Raw genomic sequence first — 19,201 nt, 5'->3', positions numbered from 1 at the left:
TTTGTAATAATAAAAATACATATTATGACTTATTGGGTTTTGTTCATATTTCACTCCTATGAAGATCGACTAACATTCGCTAAGTAGTTTCAGAGATACAGAAAATAGAGTGTAATTGAGAATTTTGAGCAGCCATGATTTCGTTCTAATGAAAGTAAACTAACATCATTAATCCTGTAAAATTTAAAACATTTTGACGTGTATCTGTTAAGGGGAAAAGTTCTGATATGAAACTTTGTATATGACATTTTTATGCATCATTTCTTCCAGGTTTGGTTTAAATATGGTCAAATTAAAAAAAAAGAGAAATACATGGCAAAAATTAGAATATATTAAAAATAGAAACATTCAAATTGTGGCAAGGTTAAACACGATTGTTGGCGCCGAACCCTTCCTCTAACCTTGGACAGTGATGTAACATCACAACATAAGGGAGCAACCATTTAACTTCAAGGTGGGGGGGGGGGGGGGGGTATGGTTTTTTGTTTGAGTCAGAATTTTTTTCGCGCATTTCGCGAACAATTTTATTTAGTTTTTCAACGCTTTCAATCAAATTATTCACTATAAGGTATTGGGAAAATCTGGATTCAGAATATTTTTTTTTGTCCTCTGCTTGAACAGAATATTTTTTTTCATCAATTTGGGAATCAGAATATTTTTTTAGGAAAAAGAACAAAACCCACCCCCTTGAAGTTTAATGGTCGTTCCCTAAGAACAAACTCATCCTATCGATACAAAAATAATAAATTAAACACAAAAGACACATAATACATATATGGAAGTACTCGCAGTAGTTCCAAGCCGGTAACAACTTATAAAATCAAAGTACTGAACATCAGATGACCGCAAGTTCTGGTGGATAGTCACAGGCACTTGCCTCCGAAAAAATAAAATATCTCTATACCTGAAAGTTAGGTTAAGGTACATAGATATATATTTTTTCTGAGACAAGTTCCTGTGTGGATGATGAATAAATGACAGGGAATTCAACCTCACCGTAATGTTATTATTGTAGTGATATTATCATTTGTTATCAGTATAATCTGGTTTGTTTTTAAATATTTTGTTAATATGTGTATAACAGTTATATATGTAGCAGATCATCTTAATAACTCTACAGGCCAATTTTCATCCATTTATACCATCACTCTACTCTACTTTTCTAATGAAAGTGCAGTGCAAGTGCATGGTGGACATTCTCTGAATGATTCGTTTTTCTTATAAGTTGGATTTGAGTAGGCATTCATATTTCTCCCGCTGTTGTTGCAAAACGTCCTCGAGATATTCTGCCGCATTGGTTATCACAAATGTTCGGTATTCATGATTTGCTACTGAAATATATATTTCTAACGACAAAACATTTTCATATCATTTATCTATGTTCTTAACAAATATTATCGTGAATATTTATTGATGAAATTAATACATATCAAGCGATAAGAATTTTATTTTGCACTCTATAATGTCCGCGTATTCATACGATTTACACAAAGTGACGGATGGGTGTTTAAAAACGCAAGGGCCGTGTACAGAATTTCTGCGCCAGCATTACACCGGAATTACCTCTGAAGGTCAGCCGTTGTAAAAATCATATTTCCAACATTAAAGAGAACAAACACAAACAGCAGTTGTAAATCTTATATATATTATTACAAATTGTACAATCAATTTTATATATGAAATATACGTGTGTCAAAATTGAAATTGTTTATGCATGTCACTTTCATATTTACAATCATGTTAAGATACGAATTAACATAAAAGAGAAATCAATGAAAGCGTGTTACTTGATCGTGGATCTTTTACGAATAGAATGTAAAAAAAAAAAAGGATCGCTCTTTTTGCGTTTCGTTAAATTCATATGTTTATTGTCAAATATAATAGTTTATTTAGGGGTTGCATATAAATTTTAAAATAATCAGTTGATGAATAACCTTCTTAAAACTAGGTCTGTATATTGGTTCGTGACGAGGAAAGGTTGCGAAGTTTTCTTTCCTGTCAAGTATTTATAAAAACACATTATCTCTTGGTTCTGTTTATTGACGACGTTGACATGAAGTGGGATAAATCCGAAAGCAAACTATATTTTTCAGTTCAACCAGAGACATATGTGTATATATGTCTCTGGTTCAACATAGCAAAAGCGCCAAATCCTCGATATAATCTACAAATGAAATCTTTGTCTGTTAGGTCACCGAATGTATCACTACACTACGCAAGTAAGAGATGGAATCATGGCAGACGGCTTGTACTGTGAGCCCAACGAAATATACAATAATTTATATACATTCAAAATGCTGTACACAAAGTATTGCCTTGAACCAAGCTTTCAGATTTAAGCAAACTTTTCCACTAATGATATTACAATTACTGGCAACCTAGTAAATGCAACGGAAAAATAATAAATAGAGGCTTCACTCATGCAAACAGAATGATCAGCCAAGATAAATGTTTACAATAAAAAGGGGGAAAGGGCTAACAACAAATTGGTGCTGACTTTCTTTCCAAGTTTTGTCCTACTATTTAACAAGTGCAATACACATAAAGAAAAACATTTAAGTTGAAAACTTGAAAAATTTTGTAACGGAATATTGAGATTTCTCTTGATTTAGTTCTGTGACCTTTTGTCCAATTTATGGGGAAAACTTCTGATATCATAGTTTATAACCTAACTTTAAGGGGAATTATTGTGCGGTTATGCATTACAGATCATTTTACAACATTTTTTTCTTCTGGTGTAAATCGATTATCGTTCTTGATTTTCATCGCTTATGAAATGTTTATACGTAGTGGAAGAATGAGACCAGGGATTTCAATATTTAACTAATCGTACAACGAATCAGAGAAATATAAAACAATTGTATTTCATGCCACTGACCGAATAAAACACATTCGTGAAAACGACAAACGCTCGAAATTTCACAGATGTGGATGTTAAACTTACAGCATATTCGATGCAGCTCAAATGTGTTCTCTTTTAATCCTGCACTAAAGTTCTAATTAGAGATAACAACCATTTTAAAGGTAAAGATAAATTAAATTATATGTATGCCGTTTTATAATTAAACATTACGAAATCATGAAAAAGTGAACTGCATCAAAAGTTAAATATAAAACAAAATGAAACGGCATGTATATGTGAAAAAAGGGGGGAAAATGTAAAAAAAAATATCCCGCTTTGGGATATTTCTAAACGGAAAAGTCTATACAAATTTGCAGACAGATTCGTGTATGAATTACTTGAAGTAGATTTTCTTTTTAATATACAATTTTACATTCTCATATAAATTTATAGGTCAGGCATTTGAGTACTACAGAAGACAAATTAAATCAGAGTGCAAAAGGAATAGTAGTAATCATTGAAAATATTCTGGCTACAAAATGCATGGAAATGGAGATGGGACAAAATGCATTCTACCATTTGATAGCCCAGAATGAATTACTTTAAGTAAGTAACATAATAGCCATCCTTTATGCTACATCGGATTTGAAATTCGCAGATATATATATGCATTAAATGTTTAATATTACCGTTAATGCTAAGTGTCACTTTGATTTAGATTTGACTTTGTATTTTTTCACTTGAATTATTAATTAGTTAGAACGTTTTTTGACATAGTTCTGTTTCCTGAATCCATATCATAATCAAAATAACGGCATACCTGTAATCTAATTATTATAATAAAATCTTTGTCATAATGTTAGAAAAAAAAAAATCAAGTTTGAATTAATATCGGCTTTAAAGCTTAAATCTCAATTACGTTTAAACATTTATGTATTTTTTTCTTCTTCAGAAAGCAAACAAGAGGAGGAGGCTTGCAGTAGAAAATACAGATTCTGACTAATTAATAAAATGTTAAAATGCTATTCAGGAAAATTCAATATTCATTGACAGTCATAATTAAGTCCTGTCATATGAATAAGCTATTCTATCAATGCTTTTGTGTTGGCAGTACACACATGTCATGCTTTGACTGCTCTTAATTGTTTGAAAGAGTCTGAAAAATATCAAACGAAAATTCAAATATCCACTTGTAAGTCGGAGAAAAACAATCGCATTGCAAACAAAACAAACAGTCTACATTACATTACATATAATGATAGAACAAGAAACAGGTGCCCTGGAGGAGAGCTGATAAATGTTAGTCTAAATATGCACGATATATTTGCAAGCTGAGAGTTGGCCTGAACATAAAACATTGTTTGAATATTTATATAATGTTTTTAACAAATATACTACCAAGATATTTTAAGAATATTGGGAAGACATCCATAAAACATTGTTGAAATATGCAATTTACATTTTCAAGAAATATTTCTACCTAAACTTGCCTCTGATATTTTAAAAACATTTTGTAGACATCCATAAAACATATTATAAACATGAAAAGGATATTTTTGGATAACGTTTGATATATATGTTGTCTGGATATTTTCAATTGACACTGAATGATATCAAAATTATGTTATTTAAATATAAAATCAAGATATTTAAAAATAATGTTCTTTATACATTCAGAACAAATATCTGCAGAAAATATGCTATTCACATGAGTACAGCCATACATTTCACGTCAAAAAAATATTTTTGAATGATATTTTTGTGACATTTTGCAATATATTTTAAAGATATCAATAAAATGTTTTTGTGCTACCTGGGTTACTGCTGACAATGATCAATTCAACTTTGGATTTGTTGTAACTAGTACAATGGTTGATCTTTTATGAAATTTCAAACGAAAAGTGAACCAACGCCTGGTGAATCTGTAGTACGATAGAGTCCCTGAAGTTGATACCTCGGGTATGCAGGGTCGGTATGATAAAGCACATAAAATATAGAAAGTCTTATAACAACAACACTTTAGGGACTGAAACATGTAGATCAATAAATTTTCTGCAGCAGTCCCTAAAGTGTTGTTGTTATAAGACTTTCTAAATTTTGTGAAATTTGTTTTAAAATATCGTCTTTTAACAAAAAATACGGAAGCCCATTTAGGACATTCCTAAAATATAATTTGAATTCGAAATCACGAATTAAAATCGTTATAACGAATTGTATAATTGGTTATAACGGATTATATTCGTTATAACGAATTTGTGGAATAAGTTATCACAGTTTTTATTGTAATTTGTTATTTCGGATGAAAATTCATTTTCACAGATTTTTAGCTCACTTGACCCACAGGCTTAAGTGAGCTTTTCTCTTCACTTTGCGCTCGTCGCTGTTCATTACTTTAAAAAAAATCTTCTTCACAGAAACCTTTTGGCCAAAGTGAAACAAACTTGACCACAATCAATTTAGTTGTCACGCATTTTATTTGCAAAATTAGCAAAAGGGATTGGACACAAACTGAAACAACATTAGTGGGGCCTTCTCAATGTACAATTATAAACACAGAAACACTCAAACTAAAAGTTTTTGTCGTGTAAACGAATGGGTTAAATCACAAACTGATATGTAAGTTTATTTCTTATGCAGCATAAATACTGCAATCTGATTGGTTAATTACCCCGGTGTAAATAACACCCCACCCTTGTTCACCCGGGATAAATAAAATTATGCCAAAAAATTTTAAAAATTAAATTTTGCCAAAATATAGAAAAAAAATAAAATGTCAAAAAAAAAATAAAATAAATAAAATGTCAAAAAAAAATAAAAAATAAAAAATGAATAAATTTGAGGACAAAAATTTGTTAAAAAAATTTTTTTTTTTTATTTTTTTTCCCGAAAATTCGAAAGAACACAAAAAAATTCTGAATTTCCCAAAAATAAATAAAAAAAAGTATTTAACAATGCGCAGCAACATCGACGTTGAAAAATGTTACACTGGAAATTTTTCATTAGCATTTTTCAATTTTTACATCCCGGTTTAAAAATGTGTAAAGGAAATAAATTCGTTATCTTGGTGTAATCAGGGGTGTACGGAATTTTACACCGTCGCTGCGCCTCAGGGTGTATGAATTTTCAACAACGGTGTAAAATTCTGTACACCCCTGATTACACCAAGATAACTAATATTATTAGCCAGTGACCTAGTTTACACACCAAAACTCTCTAGAAAAAAAATGTATCTAATCCTCATATTTCTTGACCGATATATTTTTTATTCCTTATATAAAAGTCTTTTTAGAGCGGTGAATGTCATTGGTGTGTATCGCACATGGATACATTTTACACAGAGGCAACGAAAGTAGTTTCGCAAACATGGTTTATCGAAGTGTAAACCTAGGAATGAAAATCTAGCATTTGTTGATATGTAAATAATATAAAATAGTTAAGAAAACATAATAGGAGTGTAATTTTTTTTAATTACATGCAATCCTAATATGTTTTTGTCATTATCAAATAATTCTAAAATTATAAGCAAATCAACAAATACGTGAACGTGATTGCTCTGTTAGATTCTTGGGTTTACACTTCGTTAAACCATATGCCGAAACTACTTCTGTTGACTCTGTGTAAAATATATTCATTGGCGATACACACGAAAGAAATAGCCGGTCTAAAAAGACTTTTAACTAAATAAAAAATAATGAATAAAAATGTATCGATTACGAATTATGAGCATTAAACACATTTTGTATGCCCCCGCCGCTAGGCAGTGGGGGCATAAAGTATAGGTCTTGTCCGTCAGTCCAGTCAGTCCGTCGCGTACGTTCATAAAACTGGTTTCCGTTCTCTAACTTTAGTTTGCCTCAACCAAATGTTATAAATTTTAATTATACACTATGCTTATTACCACAAAACACAGATCAAATTTGAAATTGAATGGCGTCACTTTTACCGTTCTTGAGTTATGTCCCTTTACAAATGGACCGTTGAAAGACTTAGTTCTAAATCTGTCGTTTCCGTTCTCTAATTTTAGTTTGCCTCAACCAAATGTTATTGAACTACTACACAATACCTATCAACACAAAACACAGATCAAGTTTGAAATTGGGTGGCGTCACTGTTACCGCTCTTGAGTTGTGCCCATTTAGCGCCCATTTACAAAACAAAAAACAAACAATATTCCTAATTAAGTGTCCAATCTCTTTTGCTAATTTTTCAAATAAAACTCGTTAAAATTAAATTGATTGCGGTTAAGTTTATTTCACTTTTGACCAAAAAGTTTCAGTGAAGAAGTTTTTCGAAAAAGTTAATGAACAGCGACGGGCGCAAATTGAGAAGAAAAGCCAACTTAACCCTGTGACCAGGTGAGCTAAAAATTTGTGATAATGATTTTTAATCCGAAATCACAAATTACAAAAAAACTGTGATAATAATTCCACAAATTTGTTAGAACGAATACAATCGGTTATAACCAATTATACAATTCGTTATAACGATTTTAATTCGTTGTCACAAATTACAAAAAAATGTGATAACGAATTTAATTCGTAATAACGAATTACATAATCTGTTATAACGATTACCATCAATTCGTTATCACAAATTTAATCTGTTATAACGAATTATGCAATTCGTGATAACGATTTAAATTCGTGATTTCGAATTCAAATTATATTTTTGGGAGGTCCTAAATGGGCTTGAATAACGATCTCGTTGTTTATTCTCTTTATTTAAATATGAACGTAACTTATTCAAAGTGAACCAATTTAAATAGCCTTAGACGCCATGTTGTCAACAGTTTTAACTATTTACTTCCTGTATGAAAGCAATGAAATGGCACAAGCACCTGCGCCAAAATGTAACATTTGTAAGGAAGACATCGCAAAAGTTTTTTGCTATGAGTGCCACCATTTCCTTTGTCAATCATGTAATTCGTGGCATGAAAAATTTCCGGCAACCAAACGACATACAGTCACGGATTCGCAATGTGTTGATCGATCCACACTCATGCTTACACTTGTTTGTGAAGATCACGACCTCGAATTTGCTTATTATTGTCGGGACTGCGAATGTCTAATATGCGTTCAGTGTGTTACGTCTGTCCACAAAGGACATTCATTTACGGACATAGCGGAAGTTGCTGCGACTGCACGTGGAGATGTAAAGAATCGTCTTGAACAGATCAAAGATAACATTAAAAATTTATCAGATTTGATTGATGATTTTAAAACAACGAAGCAAACAAATCTGCAGACTGGTACCGATAACTTTATCACAGAAATAAATGTAGTTTCGAAAGATTTGGTTAGAATAATAGAAACAGAAACCCAAACAAACTTGACAGATGCATCAGACTTTCTTGTGCAGGAGAAAAAACAATTGTTAAACAATGTGGCGAAGTTGGAAAAATCATGCAGTGAATATAGTTCTTTACATGAAAGGTACGAGCAGATTTTGAGAGATAAACTTGATGTCACATTCTTTCTTAACCAGAAATCTCTCGCGAAAGAATTTGAATCGCTAGATGACATCTCTCCTCCTGAAGAACCAAAGGAGATAAAACCTTTAAAAACAGATGGTTTTGTAGATTCAGTTATTGAACGAATTGAAAATCAGTTTAATTTGAGGTTTGTATATTAATTATATTAATTTCAACAGATTATGCCAAAATTTTCGAAACAAAAGTCATTTGAAAATAACCGTTGTAGGTGGAGACAGTTTACCTTTTTTTCCAATTTCATTGCTACAGAACCGTGTGCAACAATCCTATACGAGCATTTACAATATAATTTTTATGAATAAATGGGAATTTTTAATTAACTCAGTTACGAAAACATTTTATTGATAAACACAAATCAAGAGGTCATTTGAAATTTGCAATATTCTAAGTTTGTAATAGATCCCTGCTAGTAGAGGGTACCCGTTAAACGAAATGCCCGTGGAAATATGTTAACAACGTTTCCTACCCGATGGTATCACCAGCCCAGTAGTCAGCACTTTAGTGTTGACATGAATTATAACTGATATGGTCATAATTATAAATTAACTGTTCACGAACATTTGATTCTTTTGAAATACTAAGACATTTCTACCACAGGAATATATGTTTTTTTCGTCAAAACCTTCTCGAGTTTTGGATCCTCAATGCTCTTCAACTGCGTATTTTATTTCGCCTTTTTAAAGTTTTCGATTTGAGCGCCACTGGTGAGTCTTAGTAGACAAAACGCACGTCTGGCGTACACAATTTCCAGCTAATGATGAGTTTAAGTAGAAGAATAAACCCTTTTTGCCTAATTCGTACTCGCTATTACAAGCTTGCACTCAATTGGGAATGCATTACTAGGCTTAGGCATTTCTTCTGAAAAATAAGCAGGAAGATTGGTGAAAAGTTTAGGGGCCTGGGTTTTGAAAGTATCCTAAGACATGAAATGAGATATCTAGGACAAATTTAATGACCATCTTATGATTATCATATGGTATGTCATAGAATGTAAACAAAAGCTGTCCAAAGATAGTCATACTATGATGCTCTTACATGTATGACTATCATAAGTGAACATATTTTCTTTAATTGTGAATAATGATTAAAAAAATGATAGAGAATAACTAAAAAAATAATAAGTAAGAAAATATTAGCTATTACCATGCTTATTTTTTACGAATATTTATTTTTTTCCTATAAATATAATGAACATGAAATTATACACGAAAAAGAATTGAAATCTGAGTTGATGATTTATTTAAAATTTAGTTGATAATAAATATAATAGAGTTATAGACTTTTGTGAACATATATATACATTATCATATATGAAGCATTATCTAATTCTGCAGGCCGGTCACGTATTACGACAATTTCAAAGAGCAACAATATCAAACCATTAAAAAACAGAATAAAAGTGAAATGCCTTTTTTACATATACCAAAGGAAAACATTGTTCAAACCAATGCTGTTACATATTTTAATTCATTTAAAAAAAATGGTGACTCGTAAAGCCAAGATGTTTGCAACAACAAAAAACACAGACTTAAGTACAGAGATTTTCTTTATAAAATTGTTAACATAGATTTCTCACTTCTTTGCCCATAAAATGTTAGTGTTTAAAGTCATGCGAAACTTCAAATTAAAAAAAAAACAGTTTATTATGTTTTGTATACTTGAATGGCTAAGTTTTACTACAAAACAAGTGAACGTGATTTCTTTTCAAAGAAAATCCTTTATATTTTCCAAATCTTCAAAAATATACCGATATTGAATTATTGACAGAATGCATATGCCTGGTTCGGGTTTAAAAATAAATGACAGTTTACAAAACATGAGAAGCGAAACTAAACAGTAAATCGATTTGTACCATCGTGAAATTATGAGGTCGACAAGAAATGAACTTTGTGATAATCTACTCGTTTCCCAAACCTGAAATAATTCCATCGTCTGCTTTCAAAATGCTTTTTAAATGAATGTGACCGTCTTAAGCCTGAAATATATGCCATACTGAACGTTTCAGCATGTTTATGGTGAGTAAATGAAAACTGCGTCTTCCAAACAACTGTTTACTTTCAGTTTGTGTTTATCGTGACTTTCGATCTAAAAACTAGAGACGTTCCGAAATCCTGTATTGGCCGGATCAGAACTCGGCCAATACAGAAAAAAAATCTATATTGGCCGAGTTATTCTGTATTGGCCGAGTTGACACCTTTATATTGCATAGGCAGTTTTCATCATATTAAGTCCAATAACAGTGAAGTTAATTAATAAATGTATTTATACAACATTTTACGTTGAATTTATTAAACTTTCAAGGAAATAATTACTGCAATTATGTCACATTGTCATCTGCCTTTTTAAGTTTTTATCTTGTTAAATTTTATGGGGGTCTCATTGGGGGGTTCTGATCCCGGATCCCGCTTACTGTTTTGTCAGATTCCCGTATCCCGCTTACACTATGTACGTAAGCAATTCTCATTTTTTTGTAATTTCCTGTGTCCCGCTAGACTTCATTTCCCGTTTTCACGGCACAATAATTTGACTTTCACGTGTCACGCTTACAAAAAATCGGCAATCCCGAGTCACGCTTAGACCCCAATGAGACCCACTTTTATGTGAGTATTTAGGGAGCAACCATTTAACTTTAAGGGGGGTTACTCGAACATTTTTTTTTAGTTTTTCGACGCTATCAATCTAATTTTTTTTCTTCAAAATTTAACACTATAAGGTATGAGGAAAATCTGGATTCAAAATATTTTTTTTACATCTGCTTGACCACAATATTTTTTTTCATCAAATTGGGGATCAGAATATTTTATCGTTTTTGTAATGCTATTTATGAAATTTGTGGAAGGAACATATTTATAGTTGGTTCTTATGTTGTGCTGTTACACCATTTCCCAAGTTAGGGGAGGGTTGAGCACTCACAAAAATGTTTAACCCTGCCACATTCTTTATTTGCTTGTCCCAAGTCAGCGGGAGCCTGTAGTTCAGTGGTTGTCGTTGGTTCATGTCTGTCATATTTGTTTTTCTTAAATTGTTTTGATATAGATTAGGCCGTTAGTTTTCTCAATTGAATTGTTTCATATTTTTCATGTCGGGGCCCTTTTATAGCCGACTATACGGTATGGGATTTCTCATTGTTGAAGGCCGTACGGTTGCCTATAATTTCTTACATTCACTTCATTACAACTTTGGTGGATAGTTGTTTCATTGGCAATCACTTATCACATTATTATATTGTAACAGGACTGTCAGTCCGTCCGTTAGAGTTTGCGTTTCTCAATAATTTCTTACATTCACTTCATTACAACTTTGGTGGATAGTTGTTTCATTGGCAATCACTTATCACATTATTATATTGTAACAGGACTGTCAGTCCGTCCGTTAGAGTTTGCGTTTCTCAACCGATCTTCACGTCACTTGTTGTACACATTCAATTTTGGGAGGGGTAAACGCCTATTGGTTTAAAGATCAAGGGAAAAGGCTACATCGATAATTTAATTACGAGTGACTACTCCGCTTCAAGATACTATGTTAAAGGTGATGTGTTTCCTTAATGAACTGGAAACATCAAAGGCATCATTTTTTCAAGTCCGCGCCACATGCGCATTTTGACAAGTATTGTCTCTTCAGTGATGCGTATGATATTTATATCTCAACATAGCTTCTTGTCATTGCAGTGTCTTATTGGACTGATTGACCGTTATAGGTTGTCCGTGTCCCGAAAGACAACATAACCTGTCCCTTTGTCTTAGATTCCTTTCCCTGTTCCCGAAAAATGACCTTCGTGTGTCTTGTAAGAAGCGAAAACTGCTTACCCTTCCCTTTTCAGGACATAGCTTTGGTTTTCTTCCTTATATTCTTTTTCCCCCATACATAATGGTTTTTAAATTTCATCTCTGACCATACATAGGGGAGGTTAAGATCCAATTATACTAGTAAAACCCCTCCGCATGTTTTATACGCACGAAACAATTCCTGAACAAAGAAGTCATTACAATTGGTAAGTTTTTGTCACAATAGAATTTTTAGTTTACAATTTAATATTTTGAAATTTTGCTTCGCTCTCATATTTATTTCCTGTTTATTCAATCAAAGATAGTAACTTATTTTCCTTTTTTCCCCTTTTTTGGGTTTGGGATGGGGGTCTTTAACCAAAATACAGACCATGTGTCAATCTGAATGTCTGTTTTATATGTTGCGTTGTGTGATTTTATTTTCTACTGCGGAAGACATAAAAATAGCAAGAAAACGAAAAAAAAAAAGAAGATTACGATTTGAATCTGACTTTGAATCAAAAGAGACACCAAGGGCCTTTCAAAATCTTTGTATCTATTTTGTTGTGAATTTATTGTACTCCAGCTGATTCTCGCGAATGAGGTTATTTAGGGCGAGGCAATTAATCAGCTTCCTCCTCTCTCTCTGGTCAGCTACGGCATCTGGTTGCCGTGGAGCAGGTCTAGCGACGGCACAGTAAGTAGGATAATTTAAAGAGAAAGACTCAAAAGTTAAATTACATTGTCGCTCAATATCGATTTCAAGTTGAAGATTAAATTGGTGAATTAAAAAGAAATAAAGTAATGAGTACGTTGAGGCATCCGAAGCCAAAATTAACAGATATTGTAAAAAACATGTACCGCCCTAGTCGTCAGACATAAAACAATGATTAATTAAACATCTACTACAAAATACAGGTTTGTTTGTTTTTTGTTTGTTTGTTTTTTTTCATTTTCCAACTCGACATCTAAAAGAAATGAAACATTGAAGTCCTTCCTTTTCCTCATAGTCAATTCAAAAATAAGTTTAATTTTGATAAGCAAATACTTAATAAACAAAATAAGGTACGGTACACAACAAATGCTTTTATACACGTCATGTTGGATAGTTCTCATTGGCAATCAAAATAATCATATGCGATCAATTATATTTTTTAAAATTTCATTTTTGAGACGACCCTTCATATCTCACCTGTCGTAGTCGTTCTCAACTGTAGGTGTAGACAATTGTTGAAAAGGTCTAATATCACGATCCGGTAAACTTCGTCAACGAACTCGAAAGTTAACTAGCTTGCGATCAACAATAATGAATGAAATATTATTTGTCAATAACATGTTATAGATTCGTTATAAATATAAAACAAACGTAAAATTGAGAATGAAAATGGTGTACACAAGACTAAGTTTAGTATATATGCATGCATTGGTTCAATAATTTCAATAACATTAAAATTTCAATAAAGTCGTTTCATATGACTTTTTAATGTCTACAAAAAGTAATAAACAACCTGTACAATCCAAAAACTTCTCATGCTGAGTCATTTAAGTCGAGCGCACCCTAGAAGGTATATGTGAATAAGTCCATTTTATACTTGTTTTAACCAATATCTTTATTAGAAGTGGGACATTTAAAGACGTATCGTATCCGTATCTGATACGTTGACGTATCTGAACGTATCTATGGGTTATTGTTTAAATGATCATTTACGTGTTTAAATAGTACATGTTTATGTGTTTTTTCTATGTTTGATATCTTTCGGTCATTAATACACTCTTTTTATGACATGATAGTTTTTAATTTATGAATAATCGTATATATCTAAACAAAAGATATTTAAACCGTCATCATTTTCAGGCGTGAATTTTAAAAATAATGCAAATGTAGTTAATGATCGAGTCAAAATCGTGGTAGAGATTTCGAGAATAGGGAAAAGCGGGGAAATATAAGGAAAGGGTGATGCAGATTTTTTCGGTCTCTTTCAGTTTAAATATTTGGGAAAAAAAGTATTGCCTGCCAATTTACAAATTTATTATTATTGGTATAAGTAATAAATCCGACACAATCCTCATTTACAAGCAATAAAGTATGTGTATAAATATTGTTCTCGTACGGTTTATAACCGCTTCTGTAGTCCTGTGTAGTACGAAATGTATAAGATGAAATAATAGCAAAACAGCGAAGATAACGAATAAAAGAGATCTGTCATTTCGTACACATACCAATAGGAAATTGATTCAAAGAAATATTATCTATGTTTTATTGTATTTTATAGAAAATAGTGATTTTGTAGCAAATAAAGCAAAGATTTTTGCAGAAAACCTACAAACTTCAATACAGAGATAAACGTAGATTACTTACTTGTTTGTCCATGATGTGCTAGCGTTTGTTTTTAACAAAAAATCATAAACAACTTTATATTCCAAAACTCATCGTGCTGAGTCACTAAAGTCGAGCGCACCCTACAGGAGGTGTACTTGAATTGGTCCATATTTTTATTTGTTTTAACCAATATCTTTATTGATAAACTTGTTTAAAGAAAACCATTGCTAGCACGACATGTAATAATCCTCTATATAACACGCACCGAATTGTCAAATATAAGAGCCTGAGGACAAGTGAAAGGCTGTGGATTTCTATAAAATGTCCATATGTTTAGCATTGAAACAACAAAAGGGTACACAATCCTTAACTTTATTTATTTTGTAATTGAACTTCACGCCTGGGTAGTTCTAATGATTCAAATATCGAGTGCTAAAATTTATACAAGTATACAGATTGACACGAAAATCACGTGATTGTTAAATGTGTGTAAATGTTAGCTTCTGGTGTCGTCCATGTAATGTTTTTATAATTGTATTATAGGTACTGTAAATATATGTCGTAGATACATCACTTTAAGGGCAATAAATGTGATTAACACAGAATTTTGACATACAAGAAGCAAGTATGTAAACATAATACATGCAGATACGTCAACGTATCAGATACGGATACGATACGTCTTTAAATGTCCCACTACTATTTATATACTTGTTTTAGGAAAATCATTGCAAGCACTGCATGTGCTGCATGCAATTATCCTCTTTTTATTAGGTAACGAATTGTCAAATATAGGAGTACAAGGGGAAAGGCTGTGTATTTTTTTTTTATAAATTTCATTGAAACAACAAAAGGGTACACTATCCTTTAGATATGGTTTATCGAGTACCCGCTAAACGAAATACCTGTGCAAGAAATAATACATATTTATTATCTATAATCATGAGTAAGAAAGGGGCTATAAATTTTCCGTCGCAGGAGATTCACGAAGTAGAGAAGAAAAAATGTTTATTTTTTGGCCTGGTCCGTGTAAATTTGCGTCCATTCGTTTTTCATTTTGAAATATCAAAATCAAAAAAACAAAAAACGAGAGTGTTTCCTTTTTCGTTTTTGATTTCTCAAAAACCAAAACGAAAAACAAAAGTGTTTTCATTTTTCGTTTTTGATTTCTCTAAAACCAAAACGGAAAACGAAAGTGTTTTCATTTTTTGTTTTTGATTTCTCTAAAACCAAAATGAAAATCAAAAGTGTTTCCGTTTTTCGTTTTTGATTTCACTAAACAAGAATTTTGTATTTAATTTTAATTATTTCTCATTTTATAATGTACAATGTTTTCCTTTCTTCTTTCACAGTCATTGATAGTAAATAATGCCAATGTAAACACCCCGGTGTTCTTTCAACATAATGTAGACAAAATAGACCGCCTGACTTCTGAATTGAAATACGGTGATAAATGAATCAAAGCCTTTCAAACTACCTTGTTTATATCTTTAATAAAAAATAAATTATTATATTTGAATATTTAACGAATCATGAATTTAAATTGTACAATACAATATTATATAAAGATGGTACAAATAAATAGATTGATTACAACATCACATTAACAAGGGAGGTTACTACTTTTAAAAACTTATAAGAAAACAGCCCCGGTCGTTAAAGTATAAATGCACAGTCACTGTGGTTATCAGATCTTTAATCGAAGATAATGTCGACGGATGCAAAAGACTTTATCAATCTGAACAATAAGGGTGCGTGATCTTTATTTTTAAATTTAGAAAGGTTGATCTCAGATGATTAGAATTCATAACCAAGGTCCATTATACGAACATTCAGGACGATAATGTGTTTTGTTTGATCAATTGATTGAAAAACAAATTTCCGCAATTTCACAATTCAAAACGGGATAAGCATTCAACCATTTTGCCATTCGGAGCCTACTCGGTATTAGTTTTGCTTATTTTTGAAAGCTATATGGTGACCTTAACTAGAGCCTGGGTGTGGATGGGGGTTTACGGAATAGAGAATAGTGGGCAAAAAATATAAATAATAGAGACAACGGACCAAGAAATAAAAAAAAATAGAAGGTTGTTAAAATATAAAAAGAATAGAATAATTGGCAAAAAGTATAAAGAAATAAACATGATAAAGAATAGAGAAAAATGGCCTGAAACACTGATTAAAGAATAGAGAAAAATGGAAAAGAGTATCAAAGAATACAGAAATGAAGAATTACGCATCCAGACCATCATACTAGTTGCCTAAACCAACGTTATTTTGTCTCCGGTAGAATGTTATTGGTTTTCATGCGTTTTCTTTTTATTTCTATGCCTATCAATTAAGACATGAGCTTTCATAATTTGCCAGCTTATTACATTATAAAAACAGACTAAGCCGAACATCACTCTGGATTTTTCTCAAGTAGACCTCAGCTACCCACCCTACCACACCATTACCGAAAAGTTAATAAAAAAAATCTACGGCAATACTTTTGTCCGCACTAGGTGCAAAGGGAAGCTGGGAACCTGAGGTCTTCTGGAGAAAAAATCCAGGGTGTAGGATAAAACAAAACATTGTATACCACATAGCCAAGTGTGTGGCTGTTGTTTTCAGGGTATGAATGGTTCTTTTCCTCGTTGAAGACCCTCCAGCTACTTTCAAGATGAAGAACAGGAATAAATGCCCTGTTCATTTATAATTTGTATTTTTTTTAATGTATTGTGTGCGATTTTGTCACATGCACATCTCTTTATTTTATATTTTAGGGCCTAAACACGGCTCAGTGCAAGTTAAGCCCTTCAATATTAAAGGTCACCTGTTACATTATTGTTTCGGATAAGAATTTGGTACCTATTAAAACGTTTAAACCCGCTGCATTAGTTTGCACCTGTTCTAAGTCAGGAACCTGATGTTCAGTAGTTGCCGTTTGTTGATGTGGTTCATAAGTGTTCTCGTTTCTTGTTTATTATATAGATTATACCGTTGCATAGTTTTCCGGTTGAATGGTTTTGCACTGGTCATTTTGGGGCCCTTTGTAGCTTGCTGTTCGGTGTGAGCCAAGGCTCCGTGTTGAAGATCGTACTTTGACCTATAATGGTTTTTCTTTTACAAATTGTGACTTGGATGGAGAAATGTCTCATTGGCACTCATACCACATCTTCTTATATCTATATATGGTCTTTTTAACTGAATTGGGAGAGTGGGATTTCTAGCTTTAATCTCACCCATGTCAGCTTTTTATTTGTATTTATAGAAAAGAGAGCTAGTTTTGTATTCTTTAATATGCTGTAACAGTTTAATTTTCCATGAAAAAAGGACAGTTTTTTCTATGTCCGGTAGCATCGTATCATATCTGGACATCGGCTGTTGTCTGCTCTTTGGTCGGGTTGTTGTCTCTTTGACATATTCCCCATTTCCATTGTCAATTTTTTTATCGGTAGGCATGTAAAATTGCCAAACCATACACGACCGTTCATTAGTCATCGTAGATCTATTCCAAGTCATAATAACTCTACACAAAGCACAAAACTTTTACAACAAGGAATGTTACACAACTGAAGCCATAGTCATAAATATCGATTGACTGATTGGTGTTCCTTTAACGTCACCGCAGAACATAAAATTATTACCTGATTTTCATTCTCAACATCTTCAATCTCTATTGTTCCCAAGGAAGCAACCATTTGATTCTCTGGGGTGGGGCAGGGATTTATACCCGAAGTCAATACTTTTTTTTAACCCAGACTGAAAAACATGCCTTTATCCATGGCCACACACAAACACAATAATATTATCAAGATGTATTAAAAAAATTTTTTTTTACACTTTTATATTTTTATGTTGTTTTGAAGTATTAATTTGACTTGAATTTATACGAATTTACTAAATATACATGTTTATACCAAGTAAAGTCCGTTTATATCTTGTTTCTTGCCTGATTATACAAAAGGCTAGGAGAGCTTTGGCCACCATTTGTCGTCTTTGAAAGATATGGTTGACTGATAAGCTGTCTATATAAAGTAATGGGACAATGGTATGAAGACATCACCAAATCACCATATACAATACACAAAAAGACACCTAGAGCTTACCATATGGTCTTCAACTACCCACCAACAGGCAGTAAGCTCTGGTTGGCATTAAACACAAATCCAAGGGCACAGCAAAATAAGAAAATATCCAATTAAAACTGGGTGACCTGGGAGGAAAACATTGGAACTTTCCTAAGAAATACAAATTCCCCCCTCAACATTTTAATAAGGAGATGTGGTATGATTGTGACAACTCCCCAACGTTCAAATGAAGTGGATGTAAGCAATTATATATAGGCAACCGTACCACCTTCAACAATGAGAAAAAAACCAGTAGGGTATAGTCGGCTATGAAAGGCTCTGACATGAATAATATGAAACAGTTCAGTTGAGAAAAAACGGCCTAATTTATAACACAATAAAACGAAAAACAAATATGACAGACATCAACAAACGACAACCATTGAACTACAGGCTCCTAACTTGGGACAGGCACATACAGTATGTGGCGGGGTTAAACATGCAAGTGAGCGCTCAACCCTCTCGTTAACCTGGGACAAGTTTTGTTACAGAACAACATAAGAACAAACTATAAAAATCAGTTGAAAAGGGCTTAACATATCAGATCGATACAAAACAGAAAAAAACATCTAACAAAAGCAAAGACCGAACGTGGCAGGGTATTTATACATCCGTAACAAACAAAAAAGGACACAAAGTACATATCTAAGAGTAATCGCAGTACTGACAGCT

At 32.4% G+C, this 19,201-nt stretch overlaps 2 protein-coding genes across 4 annotated transcripts in view; both read left to right on the top strand.

The window, feature by feature from the left end:
• LOC127714088 (heat shock 70 kDa protein 12B-like) overlaps positions 1 to 19,201 on the top strand; it is a 181,878-nt gene that overhangs the window by 39,331 nt on the left and 123,346 nt on the right. The gene's annotated exons all lie outside the window — the stretch shown is intronic.
• The window catches only part of LOC127714090 (heat shock 70 kDa protein 12A-like), a 63,054-nt gene continuing 51,473 nt past the window's right edge, over positions 7,621 to 19,201 (top strand). Inside the window, exon 1 of the mRNA XM_052220046.1 lies at positions 7,621 to 8,460. Within this exon, the coding sequence (XP_052076006.1) occupies positions 7,667 to 8,460 (794 nt within the window). The 5' untranslated portion in view covers positions 7,621 to 7,666. The remainder of the gene's footprint in view (positions 8,461 to 19,201) is intronic.

This window comes from Mytilus californianus, unplaced genomic scaffold, assembly GCF_021869535.1.
Source record: "Mytilus californianus isolate M0D057914Y unplaced genomic scaffold, xbMytCali1.0.p SCAF_9, whole genome shotgun sequence".
NCBI lineage: Eukaryota > Metazoa > Mollusca > Bivalvia > Mytilida > Mytilidae > Mytilus > Mytilus californianus.
Note: the sequence above shows the minus strand (reverse complement) of the source record. Positions and strands in the feature narration are given on the sequence as shown.